Raw genomic sequence first — 15,581 nt, 5'->3', positions numbered from 1 at the left:
ATATATACATGATCTTGTGTGTGTGCGTGTGTTTGTATACTTGTGCACTCAACACCTCAGAGGACTCGGGAGACTTGAGAGAAACTCCCAGTCAGCCTGCCAAGACTCACAAATGGGATGTGACCCGCTCATCCAGAAAATAGACCCTGTTCCAGCCAGATCAGAAAGACCTCCATTCCAAACCTTACTGTCTGTCCCACTGCGCGTGTGTGTGTGTGTGTGTGTTAAGTGTCATGTGTCAGGTATCGATTGGAGTCCTTTGGGAGGTATGATAGGCGAGCAAGAGGTCAGGCTACATACAGCACTGTGATATCATTTGTAGATATCATTATAAGTCATAGATTACATTTGGGCTCTTTCAGGTATTATGATTGTCTTTTGAATCACTTACTCATGCAGCAGCTCCAGATGCCGCGGGTTAAAGGCGAGGATTGAGGCCTAGCGAGGGAATCGGAAAATGCTGAGACACGGAGAACAGAGAGGCCCTCTCTCCCTCACTCATTATCCTGTTACACTCCTGTGTTTTCACTGGCAGAGGCGCTGCCCGCACTGCCCTATGCTACGTGGGCTGCGCAACGCAACACTTGGAGAGTAACCCCAGTAGGAAGAGTGATGATGGAGAAGGCGACGAGGAGAGGAAAACATGAAAGAATGGGAGGAGGGGGAGGAGGAGAAAAAGACTGGAGCAAAACAACAAGCAATGCTATTATGCTCTTATTTTGAAGAAATTTACCTATTTTTAATTTTCTGTTTAAATTGCAGGTGGCATTTAAGTAATCAGACCCCAGCTAGCTATGTTCGAGGTTAATTTATTATTCCGCGTAAAACATGAAAAGTTTAAAAAATGGGTATGGCCTAAGTTGAATAAGCTCCACTTTTAGCATTGATCTGAGACTATGTGTGCAGACCTGCAGTCAAAGCTTTGCACAATCTGCTCCTCCATCACCCCAGCGTGCTTACATTGGTCATTTTTTGTCTTCAAGCAATTAGTTGCATTTTTCACATGTGGCTTCAAGACACATGTTAGCAGTTTATTTGTGTTTTACACATGTTCTTCACCTTTTTACCACTTTGGTCACATGAGCCGATGATGACACCAAGTTGAGTGGAAAACCATCCTCACAATGACCCACCAACACTTCTTTTTTTTCCTCACATCGTCCAGTTTCAGTTTAATTTGTGCTGCTTAAAGAACACCATAGCAGATTACTTCGCACATTTTAAAATGGCCATTTCATTAACATTTTCTTACATTTTAATTAACTAATTTTTGCATTTTGTGAAATGCTCTGCTATTTGTGATCATGTTTTGCAAAATTTTGTCATATTAACTCATGACTTCTAGTTAGTTCTTAAAAAGTAAAAAACATAAAAGGTTTTGTTGAAAGTTTTGTATAAACTTGTAACGTTTTGCTGATGTAATGCATTCAGATAAAACACAGGCATTCCTTTGAAGCTCTGTTTCGACCATATTACTCCAGTTTAACTCATGGTCCGCAGAAGGTACTTATCAGATAATCTCTTTCTCAGTGTTTTTGTGCATTTAGTTGCTTTCATTATGCTAGTCTTATATACATATGTGTGCCAATTTAACAAATGATATACTGCGTAAGATACCTGTACATATGGAGCAAGATAAATAGGGAAGGAAGGCTGTCATATTCATTGACCTTATTCGGTAAGGCTGTGCAGACTCATATAGCAGAGAGCACCTGGTCAGTAGCTTTACATAGCAGTCTAGATAGGATTCTTGTCTCAGTCAGACCCCAGAATGGTCTTCACAAGCCATGAGTATTTGCATCCAGTGCTGCATTTGACAAAGGCATGCCAAACTTTATTTTATTTGGAGCCAATATTGTTCTGCCCAACTTGAGTTATATCTGCCTCTTCCATCTTATACCATGTTCAAAGCTCAGTAATAAAGCCAAATGTAACTCACTTACATACCTTAATAATAGCCATCCATTTAAAAGAAAACTTACTGAGAGGTGCGAAATTGAGCATAATTACTCTTGTGTTCTTGTTGTTGTGAGCAGACTGGATGGACTTTTTTAGCGGAGACGGCTGTACTGGGAGTTGCAAATGAGATATAAATCATTAGGAACTGATGCATAATCACTAATGAACAAAACTCAGTAAATAAATGTAATTATGCAGAGAATATATTATATATTTTTTTAAGATACTGAATGATAAATCTTCTCCATTTTTCCTACAAAATGGATACATAGCCTTGGGAATTAATTTCCCAAAAAACATTACAATGCAGCTTCTAATGAACTGTAACCAAAGAGCTGTAATGAGATCTTTTCATGGCTAATTAAAGTGAATAAATACTGTATAATAACTAGCTGTTTTCCTACCTCAGGCTGTCAGTTTTGACCAATACTGACAAGTAGGTTTTATGATTTACAAATTCCTCCTTCTCTATCCTGCTTGTTACATCTTGTTGTCTGACCTGACAGGATAACGGATAACACGGTGTGCTTCCAGCTGACAGAAGTGAAGGCCCGAATCTCCTTCTGCTGCGTCTCAGTTATCAACATAGCCTGAATTAGTCAGTCATCTCACTACAGCTTTCTGGAGTGCAGCGTGTCACTTGTCAAAACCCATCCACGATGACTTGAAACCTGCTTACACACACGCGCGCACACACACACTGACAAAGACAGGCGTATGAATGCGTATGCAGTCACTTCAGGCAGGCAGCCTTCACCTGAGATAGTCTACAGCTCGTTTTAAATGGCTTTCCAAGTTGCACTGCAAAAAAATGGAAAACCAACTACGATCTCATGATATACACACTTACAGAATTAAAAACCACAGCACTCCACTATTTGAAGGCCCTGTCATGAACATTTATATTCAGGTTCTTTTTGCAGAAGTTTTGATAATGTAGTAAATGATTTAATTTATGTCTGTTGTCAGTTCAAGGATTCAAGGATTCAAGGAACTTTGTCATACCAGCCCACATTTACATGTTTATGGTACAAAATTAGGACTCGGGTCCCAGTTGATACTGTTCCCACAATTATTTCACTAGAAATATTGAATTTTACCCTCCATATGCCTTTCCCATATCATACGGAACTCTTCATTTGTCTATATGTATATACAGTAAACGCACTGAGGTCCAATTCAGATTGAATGAAGGGACAAAGAGTGTGAGTCAACACCCAGAGTCGAGGTTTGATGTTGCTTGTTTCAAGCTGCATGGCAGTATTGCTCGGGCAATCATGATCTGATGCTGGACAGGAAGGTGGTCCTGCTGTGGACTGTACACACATCAGTTTGGGCGTTCCAGTCTGATGTGGTGTCTACAAGGCAGTGGCCATGCTGTGTCACATGTACACAGCACTCTGTAGGATCCTGAGCGTAAAGGCTCAGGCTGTGTGTTAAGGAGCTGACCTCACTCTCTGGAAGGTCAGCCTCTCTGCACTTGAAAAGCTTCTCGTGCGCGTTTATGCGTTTGTCGGCCCTGCCCGCCTGGCCGACTGCTCGTCTGCCCGCCTGCCTCGTGTGTCAGCTTCTAATGATGAGGATGATGGAGGAAATCAAAGAAGAGATAGAGCTGACGTTGGGGTGAGCTCTCCATGGGACACCAGGTGATTGAGGAGGGAGCTTTGAAGCAACTTGTTGGATGGCTGTCCATTAATGTAAAATATCTCCTTTTCAAAGGGCTTTATTCAAGCTCGGAGTAGCGGAGCCCATAGGGGTCAAGGTGTCTGGCAGAACAATCTCTCTTTCTCGCTTTAGAGGGAAATAGAGATAAAAGAAAGATTGGCTTGCAGTGACCCTGGCCATCTCCTTAGCCAATCCTGGCATCATGTTTCAGAAATGCCATCGCAAAAGGAGAAAAGTGCAGGAGACGATACTTGCAACGAACGGCCTCTGCTTACATTAGAAGAATTTTATACATGTAGGCTGCTTGTTTATCAGGATGAGGCTAGAGCTCCAGTCTCTTTGATCTGCAAATATTATAAACCATGCTTTTCGATAATTTCTTCATTGCTTCGTTTCTATTTATTTAGTTTGGTCAGGGATCAATGTGTCTCCTGGCATAAGAGGCAACCAGCAATTCTTGCAGATCAGTTTTCTCCAGTCACCATGAACTGAGGAGGGACAGACTGAATTTTATCCACCAAGTAGCAGCTTTATGAAGAGTGAATTATGGCTGCGTAAATCGCCCCATCCGTTTTAAGTTACCACGATACAGTTACGGCTCTATCTTGGCTTATGAGAGCGGCAGGAAGAGAGAGTAACAGAGAGGTTACAGCAAAACTTGAGTAAGAGTCAAAGATCACAGCACACTCGTCATATAGTGTGACAATCCCTCTTGTCTCATTCAGTGAGGCAAAAGGGAGACATAGATGACACACAGCAGTCCAGCCCGCTCATGACCCCTGTTAAATCCGAGCAAATCTTTGATATGTACTTTGATACCATATTTTATTGATACTGGAGGGGTGTTCATAATATCAAGTACAGTTCTGCATTCCAGGAGATCAGAGCGAGGGCTGTTTTGTCTCAGAAGCTGTCCCTTGACCCTAGAGGGTATAAGCTCTCATACAACTGAACCGAGGTTGACTCCAGTCCACTTTAGTTTTTACAAGAGAGCGTGATGTATGGGCTCTCCGTGTTATATCTGTCTACAGTTTCTCTTTTATGCGCACACCCACGAAACTTCAGTGATCTGTCGACTAATGATCAGCCTGTTTAGATTTTTTTTCTTCTTTGTTGTAAATCCAGAGCACTTCCATCAAGTTCCCAGGAAGTATGTAGAAGTCCCACGATGCCACGTTTGATACCACTTATTGCCGCCATATTTTGATTGCCCACATTTCATGTTGTGACCTAGCATTTCCATAAGAGATGAGATATTTTTCTCTCTCTTCTCTTTTTTAAAAAGTATAAGTTGAAACTCTGAAAAACACATTCACAACACACACACAGAAGCACTCAAAGGCTCCAGTCTCTGATCTGACCTGACAACTCCTAAGCTACCGTTTCCTCATGCTGCTTAACTCAGACCACATTTCTCCCAGAGAGCCTCTCTCCTCTCACTAGTCAGACTTCTCTCCCCATTCCACCCCTCTTTCTCTCCTTTCTCGAAGCCCAGCATCTGGTTTGAATATAGCGGCGTGTGCTACTGTGTTAGTGATAGAAGTTGGGACTGTAGGCTTCTCTTTGATTTTTTTTCATCCTCCTCATGTCTCTTCCTGGTGGACACATACAATGCCTGCATTGAGAGAACAAAGTTGAGTGTGCAGCCTCTGTTTTGTTGATTTGTGGCTTACTGTATAAAGATGAACTGCAGGGAGGAGGAGTGCAGATGTGCTGTGTGTTACTGCGTGTGTGTGTGTGTGTGCTTTAATATGTTAATATTTCATCTTGATATTATTTATTGCAGACTGATGTGTGCTTTGATCACACATTATTTGTTCCTGTAATGTGATGTGATATTTTTTCTGATTGTGCTTAATGGTCAAGACATTTCCTGAAGGAAATTGGACTTTTACTGTATTTTTCAACAATTTAGCCTGTCATTTTTTTGGTGAAAGTTAAATTAAGCTGGAACAAATCACCAGTGCTCAACCTTTCTTCACCAATTTTTTTCTTTGTTTAGCATTTCTGTTATATATTTTTGGTTAGCCAGCTCTCTTAGTGACTATGCTTGCTTTTAAAATATTCTATTTTGAATCTTAATACTCTTATTAGCGGGCCTGATCAAATGTCTCACATACATTATGCTCCTCCTGTGCTGCAGGCAGAGGCCAGAGAGACCATTCCTAGGATGTTAGCAGAGCTGGACCTGGGCCGCACAGAGAAGTGTGTGAGGGTGAACTCAGTGTCCAGTGGCTTAGCTGAGGCTGACTTGCAGGTCATCCTGCAGGCTGAGGTTCTCCCTCCAGCCATCATGTTGCCCAAAGTGGAAGACACACAGGAAGTGCAGTGGGTAAGTTCCAAATACGTGCTCACCTTAGATGTGCTCCTGCAGTGTTTCTAAAGAATGGAAAATCTATAAAAATATATTTATATATTATAAATATTTATTTGTTTAATATATTATGTATTTATTTTTCTCAGAACCAAATGTCACCAGTTTCTAAAAAAAAAAAAAAAAACAAAACACATGTATTGCAACTTGGTGTTGCAATACATGCAAAAACTAAAGAAGAGTAAAAACGCCCTCTTTCTCTCTTTCACCTCTGGGTGTCTTATAACAAACTAAAACAAAACACAGTGCTCTTCCACAAAGACATGAAGTAAGGGGAAACCACAGGAATCTTCAAAGCAATCATAACAAACTTTTCCATTTCCCAGTAAAAGTGGGAATCGATCCCTTTGCCGGGACTCGGGGACAGACTGAGTGTTTTTCTTGGCTGCTGCTCAAGAAATGGATGACATCGGCACCTTCTGTCTTTGCTGAACTCACTGTAGACTGATGGTAATGGTGTCATGTTGTGGCTAAGAATTAATCAAATCAAAGTTAATGCACTCAGCCACACATGTATAACTAATGAGCACAAACCTGCATTATGTTCACTTGTTCATGCCCACCTTTGAGCATTCATTATATAGAAATGTGTTTCATCCAAAGCAAATTAAGTGGCTTTTGGCCTGGTACTGAAGGGTACCCAGTGATTTCCAGAGTCACAAACTGAGATACTTTTCTGCATTCTTACAGCGGTTATTGAAAGGTGCACACAAGAAATCACAACAACATTTGAAACAACTGCCCACTAATATTGTTCCCAAATTTTAGTTTGAGGCTGTAATCAGTAGTGAAATGTAGGTGTCCTGTGTTTATACACACACATACATGCACACACACACACACACACACACTCATATGAGGTCTTGAGGCAGGAGCAGGAAGTTTTTAACTAGTGGTTTTAATTAGAACACATCTATTTCCTGCTGCCTTTCCTTTCTTCCAAGTATAATTGCTGACAGGTGTTCTCTAATTCTCTCCCTTAGCTCAGCCCTTCTCCACTCTTTTCTTCACCTAACAGAAAAAGTCAGTTTTGTTCTGTATTCATTTCTAAAAAAAAAAAAAAAAGAAAGAAAGAAATAATCCACTGTTATTATTATATTATGTTGAAAATCAGAGGTACTATGTTCAAAGTTCTAAAGTGCAGACGATTCTCAGCTTATATATTTATATTCTACTTAGTAAATACTAAAACTTTGTTGTATCCTACACTTACACTGTAAATCTGTTTGCACATTTTATTTGCAGTGTGTTTACTGTGTGCTCCTGATGCAGAGTCAAATGTGTAGCTCTGGTTGGGACCTCGTTTCTTTTCCATCCAATCCAACTTCCTTCTTCGTACACACGCTTTTCTGTGTGTCTGTGTGTGCGTCTGTGTTGTAAGCATGTGTCTGATTTTCTCCACTGTTGTAATGCCGTGCAGTAAATCCCTCACTTGTTTATTTTTCTCTCTTTTTTTATTGATATTAGCACAGGAACCTCCAGACTGATTTGTCGCTAAAAGATGGACTTGCTTGTTTCCCTTTGTGTGGAAATCTTTAGCGCTGCCTTTCTCCTCTCCCCCAGCCCTTGTGTGACTGACAGGCCTTATTGGGCTATAACAGGCGTAACTCCCTCCTTTGTCTGAGGACAATTCTCACACAGATTCGGAGCCGTGTGCATTCTTTGCCCACCACACTATTTGGTGTGCACTGGGATCGAAAGAATCGCACCCTGTCCCGCTCCTCCTCCTCTACTCCTCCTCCTGTCCCCTCCCCTCATCCCTTTCTCCGCTTCCCCTCTGTGAAATGAACACTTCAGCAGGCCGGAAACATTTAATCTGGCCCCCTTTTGAAGAAAATTAATTGAAACTTGTCCCACTATAGCCTCCTTTCTCTAGCTCCATCTCTCCCTCCTTCTCTTTTCATGATTGGGTGGCAAAACTGTCAGAGGGCTTGTTTGTAGCTTGACTTTCAATGGCAGGAAGAGGTGTTATTTTTTCCTTTCTCTTTTCTTTTTTTTTTCCAATTCAGTGGTGAATATCATCTTAAAGGGTCCTAATTTTGAGAGCCATTGACAGATAATGGTTGCTGTACGCGCCAGAGGAACAATGAGCAAGCACTATAGTAATGCCTCTTATGCAGTGAAAATCAGGCCCTCAAAGTGTATAATGGCTGAAGAGGAGAATACAACAGAAGAACAGAAACATATAATCAGAGAGGTTAGGAGGCTCTTTCTCCAGTGGTGCCGCTCTGAGCTGTCATTTGTTTTCCTCCAGTAGAATCCAAAGAGCCTGCGAGGCTCGCCGCAGCCTTGTTAGCATTTGCGCAGCACAGTGTCGTGGTGGTAATCTCTGCGTGTCATATCAGCTAGGTTTCCCTGCAACGGACCATATCTATCTAGTTTCCTCTGTCACAGAAATAGGTTTATCTACGCCCTCTTTTCACACTCCCTGTCTGACCCCCCCACCCACACACACACACACACACACACACACACACACACCACCCTCCATTTCTTCCTGTGTTTGCAAAGGAGGGGGGATATTATGCTAAGCCCCCAGCGTTAGTTTTTATGTTGCCATAGCAGCCTTGCTCCCACAGGGTTGTGACCTCAGATGATTACAGTACAAAGCCTATTGGGTCTTGAAAACCTCTTTGAAGATGAAAAGTCTTTGATGGTTTGTATTTATGCAAATCTCTCAGATATGATTTATCCAACTGAGATTGAATGGAGAGATGATTAAAATTGCCCCTATTTTTGAAATCCTTCAATGGAGGCCCTCCCTTTCAGTTTTGAGAACAAGAGTGGTAAGTGCGGGTGCGGGGGTTATTTTGCTCTTCATTTAGAAAAATAGCACTGGTGTACCTGAGGTTATTTATATCTGTCTTTTTCCTGGTGTGTCAAATAGGGAGTAAGAAAAAAAAGAGAGGAAGGGGGGACATGAAGTTAGACATTTCTACTCTGAGCTTTTGCGCCCTCTCTTTTCTTTGCTTTTTTTTTCTTTTTCTTTTTCTTTTTCTTTTTTTTTTTTTTTTGACTGGCTTTGAAAGGAAATATCTGACGGAGGGAGCTTTTGTGTGTTTCCAGATGATAGATTTTGGAATTTGGGCTACCCCACTGGCAGTCCAGGGCTAGCTGTGAACTGGTCTGTTGGAAAAAACTGAAATGCTTTGGTCTTCAAAGAATTAAACTTGGTTTTAAAGCCCTACTTAGGTGAGCTTGCATATTAGCAGGAGTCGTGCAGAATAAAGGCCTCAGCAAAGTGTCACATCACACTCTGCTCCAGTCTCCCTGTTCCCTGCCATGGAGGAAGGGGGGGAGGTGACGGGGGGGCACAAAACAGAATAATGTAGGAGTAAAACACACTCAAAGACATACCAAATCTTGTTTCTTCTCCCCTTTTCAGTTTTTTTCCCTCTTTGGTTTGCTGTGTGTATGCATGTGCTCATGTGTGCATGTTTGCATTTTCATGTGCACACACTCTCAGGGGAGCACATGCTGTAGTTGTGCAGAGCCTATGAAAGAAGGTAGAGCAGAAGAGTTCAGACGAAGGGGGGAACCCTGGTGATAATGTAAAATATTTCATTTCACCTGCTTTTGTTGCCGCACTCCTGTGCTCGCTCTCTCCGTTATTTGAACCCTCATAGATGTGTTTCTGAATAAGGACCAAAATGGGAACAGTGCAGGTAATAAAGGTGTCAAGATTCGCATCAGAAGTGAGGTTTTGCACGTTAAGATTTCTTTTTTTTCCTCCTGTCTGTCTGTGTGTCTTACTCCACAGTGGATTTGAGATGTATCTTACCATTTATGTATTTTTTTTGTTTGTTGTTTTTTTACTGCTGAGCCTTTTTTTTCTTCCAGTTTTAAATTCACTCTGATACAAGAGCTCAGTATGAGTTTCCTGTTTTTCCCATTCACAGAACTGATAATGCATTGATAAGCCAGCTGATAGTGGCAGCTTCGCCGCACGTTCTACAGAAGAGCAGGAACTTGAACTGAAATACAGTCCACCAGAACACAGCATTTCCTTTGGTGGCGTGCACACATTAAAAACAATGTCACAAAATGAATTCAAACTCATCATAAGTCTGAAAAGTATTTTTATAACACCAGATGCAGCAGAAAATATTGTGTTCCCACAAAGCACAAACACCCAGTGAATGTGACAACTATGATTGTACAAGGTAGTGAGAACGAATACATTTATTGTGATTGTGTTGGAGGTTTATTGTTTTCTATCCACTGAAACAGTGGGTGCTGTTAATGAGTCATGCATGAGAATGTGCCCGTGTGTTTAGTTTGTTGACAGGTTTCAGCACAACTTGAAAGGACGGCCACTGACAGAACCCATTCGCCTGGTCACCTTTGTGGAAACCGCTGTGGGCCTGCTCAATTTTAAGGTAAATTACAAACAACCTCCCCAAAAAACTGCCTGCGTAAGACATTTTGCTGTTTGTCCATTGTTCACTTTAGATTAAAGACTGTGTCAGCGAGCTGAGCGCTCCACATGTCCGAAATGAAAGGGATTCAAAGCTTTTGGACAGTCTCTCAAAATGAGCCTTTTGAGCCTTTTTTTTTTTTTGGTTTCCGTTCTGTCTGTGTGTGTCCCTCTCTCTCTCTCTCTTCCTCTCCAGACACGCTGACATTTTTTAATTAGAATTATTTTAATATCATCATAGTGGAAAAGTTCTTAATGATATTTTGGCAAGCATCAAACAGTTCCTGTTTTAGTACAGCACGACCTTCAGCTACATGGGGAATAGGGCATGGTTTGGGGCATTCGGGGAGAAACAAGCTGTCCTTGCTTCTTTTGATTTGTCTTTTACTTTTCCACTTCAAGTCTGTGACTGTTTGTGGTTGGTTGTGTGTGTGCGTGTGTGTGTGTGTGTGTTTAATGGTGGAGGGAGTCTCTGTATGCTTTCCTCAGAACATCTTGTGTTTTTGCCCAGACTGAACCCCAGGTTACAAGCATGAAAATAAATAAATAAATTTAAAATTTTAAAAATATATATCTCTGTGGCACAGCTAGTGGTGAAATTAATTTGGAGGCCAACAAAAGCAGGAGATACGTTTCCAGTGTTTCGCGGCCAGCTTGTTTGTTTGCTTTCATTTATGTACAGTATATGTGTGTGCAGGTGGAATATTTAGTGGGAGAGTACATAAATATCAGTTTTTATTAAAGATTAAGACTAAAGTTATGATTAGGGCAGATTTGTGTCCATTAGTGTCCATTTATTAGTCAGAATTTAATCTTGCAAAGAAAAGTCACAAATGCAGATTATTTGAAATACTGCAGTATATTTGAGTATAATTATACTTTTGTATATGTATACTTTCTCCAGGCAGTATGTGAGGAAATTCGTCGAGTTGCTCCCAAGGCTGGTCTCCACCATGACGGCGTGGTGTTTGGCTCTGATGACTTCTGTGCCAGCATAGGTAGCTACTACTACTGCTTCTGCTTTACTTTCTTACCCTCCACCGGCCAAAAGTGTAGTAATCTGTCTTTTGTTCTGGATTTTGTGACAGAGAACATCATGTTATATTGAACTGTAAAATCCAGAAGTTGAACTGTGTCCTGATACACAAAAATAATGAATGAGAAGTGAAGATGCATTTCCTCTTCGAAGTCTATTAGTCTCAATATCAACACACCTCAGAGTGTATTATGAAATGTAGCCTATGGCCACTTCACACAAGAAAACTGGGAGATTGTTCTATCTATTTAGATCTATTTTATAGTGGTAATATCAATATATAAATGCAATCGGGTTGGATGGTTTGGTTTGTTTTTAAAGAAGAGACATGAGAGGAAATTAGTGCTTGAATTGCTGGTGCACTGACATTTAAATTTAATGGAGCCACTTAGAAACAAATGTTTAATTGTTTTAATGACATACAGCAAACTGAACTTATCAGCAAGATGCAAAGATTTTAACTGTAAGGGATGAAATATTTAAATGCCAAATTTGTCCTGTCACTCTGTCATTCACTTGTTCATCAGCCTCACCATCCTACCTCTTATTTCCTTGCTTCCTCTGAAAGCTTTACATGCATGTAAAGCTCCACATGATGTGTGTGTGACCCTTTATATTGTCCTGTAGGTGCCACAAGAACGAGAGATGCCAGCGAGCTCCTTTACGCGAGGCAGAAGGTGGTTGTGACCACTAAAGCGTTCGGGCTGCAGGCTATCGACCTGGTCTACATTGACTACAAAGATGTGGAGGGGCTGAGGCGACAGGCCAGAGAGGGGGCTCTAATGGGCTTCACAGGTACAGTTCCTCAAATCCTTGTCCCATTAGCAGAGGTCACTTCAAGTCCTGACCTCAGCACGTCTGTGCACCTCTGATTTCTGCACATAACATTGTTCACAGTGATTACTCTTTACTTGCATCCTATATATTCTTCAGTCCTCATTGTGGCACAGTAACAGACTTCCCTCAACTTCCTGTTGCAAGCAGCATTCAGGCAATCCAGCATCTCAGTTTTTCATTTTATTTGTCTCTTGTTACTCTGTCTTGCTCTTCCTGTGTTCTTAGTGAGGATAGGATGTATGACTTATTGGATAATGGTTTTGAAGTGTAGTGATAGGATGCAGAACATCTCATTGATATATTTGTATTGTTGACCATTATGTCTGCACTTCTATAACAGACTGCCTGTCCTTGTCTTTTTCAGCACTTGAGGTGCTGCTGTAGTGAATCATGACGAGCGCTGCTGTCCTTAAATGCTTGTCTGACATTTTTGTTGTGTCCACCATGAATGGTCATGAATGGTACCTACTCGTGTACAATTGCGTGTTTGTGCAAGTATGATAGAAGAGTGTTATTAGCAAAGAGTGGTAACGTCTACTTTAACAGCACTCTGTATCTGTAGCCAGGCAACGAATTCAGAATGTGTGTGTGTGTGTGTGTGTGTACGTGCGTGCGTGTGCCCCACAGACTGCATGTAACAAACCACAGAAGGCAGGACAGCCTGTTCCAATCCACTCGTTCTTCCTTTGCTGCAGCAAATATATTTATTCAGCTTTATTCGTCTGCTGAAGACTGATTAGGTTCAAATCTGACATGTTTCTCATTGTGGTTTGGGTTCACATATACGGTGAGTGGGAAGAGAATTGAATCTCACCATAAATGATTTATTTACTATGTTGTAATGTTTCGATTGTTTTCTCTTCGCGCATGAGATCACTGGACAGAGCAGAACATCGTCAGCAATTAATCATCTTTTCTCACTGTAAAGAAAAGGAAGAAAAAAGTGCTCAATTTGGCACTGCAAAATGGTGAATCCCTGAACGCACTCTGCATGTTGCTCTGGCATCGACACGTTACCTTCACACTCACATCATCAAATCATGTTGGAGGAGAGCTTCTTGCTGTCTCATACAGCAACTTATTTTCCAGATGACCTCACCTCATTTGCCACCTCTCTTCTGCTGTGCTGTGCTGTGCTGTGCTGTGTGTGTGTGTGTGTGTGTGTGTGTGTGTGTGTGTGTGTGCGCGCGCACACGCACGCGCTTGTACGTTGCTGTGTGTTTATACCAGAATTATTCAGTGAGAGCCGATGTGCGAATGTCTTTCTGCTTAGATGATTTACCACCTTCTTACTGAACAATTGAATTTGTCTTTTCGCAGGTCCATGATCAACTGTTTACACTCTGCACTGTGATAGATTACATATTATATTCAGTGCAAGGGTTCCTCAAGTTTAGGCATACACTACAGATATAATAATCTGTTTGCATTTGTTTGAATCAGAATGATTTTCAACAAATCTTTTTTAGCAAATAGATACTCATTAAAAAAGCTTGAGGTGTTGTTCATATTGGCTAATGAGCTAATGATGGAAGCAGCTGGTTGATGAAATAAATGGTTAGATTTTTTTATGGAACAGAACCAGTCAAAGCACTGGATTAGTGGCTTACAAGCCATGGGCACTCTCTATAATCTTAGTTAGTAGCTATTACTGGCCCGAGTGTGCTTAAGCAATAATACGGCGCAGCCAAAGCCTCTACCTGTGCAGTAATTGACCTTGGCAGCACCTAAGCCGCATACAGCACCCATTAGTGCTGAGCGCAGAACACACTGGTGTAACACGAACATCCACTTCTTCTTACTGGTAAACAGGACAGTGTGAATGCAAAAATTCTGCAAAACCATGTATCAAATCTTTTTGGGTGGGGGGGTTGTCTTCACTTCATAAGCACCTTGTGTTTATGTGCTGTGAGCTGTGTGCTGCTGCCTTCTGAAAATATTTGCCTCTCAGAAATTGAAAACAGTTCCACAGAATTGTGTGCTTTCAGGGACCACATTTCACTTCCATCCCCAGGACCCTGCCCATCATTCGCCTGAGAGCACTTTGCTAAATAGCAATCCTCCAATGAGGTGCCAGCACCACATGGCAGGCCAGGATTGGCTGGAGGACATGAATGATGCATTTTAGGAGAACCAATGGGTTGTAACTGAGGGCACCTGAGTCACACTGGCTGTTTCTTTACTCTGTCATTCGCCTGTTGTCTAACACACACACACACACACGCACACAACAGTGACACCCTCCTTGAGTATATTTAAGCCTGCCAATTTCTATGTGGAAACATGCTCTTGTCTTCAGCCCAGAAGTAAAACAGGTGGCATAGGAGGGAATACACACTCCCCTTGCCTCAGTCCTTACACAATGCAACATACAAACACACACACACACACAAAGGCCTTCATGCAACCACAGTGACACACATACATGTGCCAAACATCACATTTTATAGCATGCACATTTCCTCGAAGGTTTTCGGGAATCATAAGGCCCGGTTTAATGAGTTTGGTTCTCTCATCCGTGATTGTTCTACTACGGTGTGTTGATTGTGTAACTGCTGCTGTGTATGTTTTTCTGAGGTTAACTGGGGTGAACGGAGCTGGATGAAGAGAGTGGGTTCTCTCCTCCCCCTCTTTCCTCTCCTATCCTCGCATCTCCTCCGCTCTCCTGTGCGAAATTTTTTCGCTCGTGCAAGCCCGCCTGCTCGGCCACCTTGAAGGATTTGTTGTCGGCGACAGAGCTAAGCCCTAAAGTGTCGAGTTCCTGCTGGCTGCCGCTGAGCCGTCGTTCTCACCAGACGTTTCATAACCTTAACTTATCACTACAAGTTTGATCTGCGAATGTACACGGGATTATGTCTGTGGCGTTAGCCCACATTTAGCTGAGAGGGGGTGGAAGGGTGAGGATTGTGTCTGTGTGTCTGTGTTTTTGTGTGTCAGAGCCTTAGCTCCATATTAGGCTTGTGTTTCAGATGGGTACAAGGTGTAGTGGTTGCATATGCAAGGTGTGCAGCCGTGGGCGGAAGCAGTATAAAATACGTTAATTCAATCCTGGTTAGAAATATGACACTTGGATTGCATGTATGTTGTCTTATTCTGTGGTTTTCTGTGCATTTTTAATGGTTTACTCGTCTGTGTACATTTGCTTAGGCCCTTACAGGTTCTCACAGGTTGTTTTATCATCAGTGTGCTACTCTGGACAAATTCTGTCACATAAAGCGATGAGAAAAGCTTTTTTTGACAGTGGCAGCAGCGAGCAGAGAGGGGACGCTTGATGTCCTTCATGATGGACAGCC

The 15,581-nt window shown here is 41.8% G+C and overlaps 1 protein-coding gene across 1 annotated transcript in view; it reads left to right on the top strand.

The window, feature by feature from the left end:
- The window catches only part of clybl (citrate lyase beta like), a 55,925-nt gene that overhangs the window by 36,817 nt on the left and 3,527 nt on the right, over positions 1-15,581 (top strand). The window contains exons 3-6 of the mRNA XM_046404184.1: positions 5,768-5,956; positions 10,276-10,377; positions 11,320-11,413; positions 12,079-12,246. Coding sequence (XP_046260140.1) covers positions 5,768-5,956; positions 10,276-10,377; positions 11,320-11,413; positions 12,079-12,246 — 553 coding nt within the window. The remainder of the gene's footprint in view (positions 1-5,767; positions 5,957-10,275; positions 10,378-11,319; positions 11,414-12,078; positions 12,247-15,581) is intronic.

The sequence above is a fragment of the Scatophagus argus genome, chromosome 11 (genome assembly GCF_020382885.2).
Source record: "Scatophagus argus isolate fScaArg1 chromosome 11, fScaArg1.pri, whole genome shotgun sequence".
In the NCBI taxonomy this organism is placed as follows: Eukaryota; Metazoa; Chordata; class Actinopteri; family Scatophagidae; genus Scatophagus; species Scatophagus argus.
The sequence above is the reverse complement of the archived record's forward strand: the minus strand, read 5'-3'. Positions and strand labels throughout refer to the sequence as shown.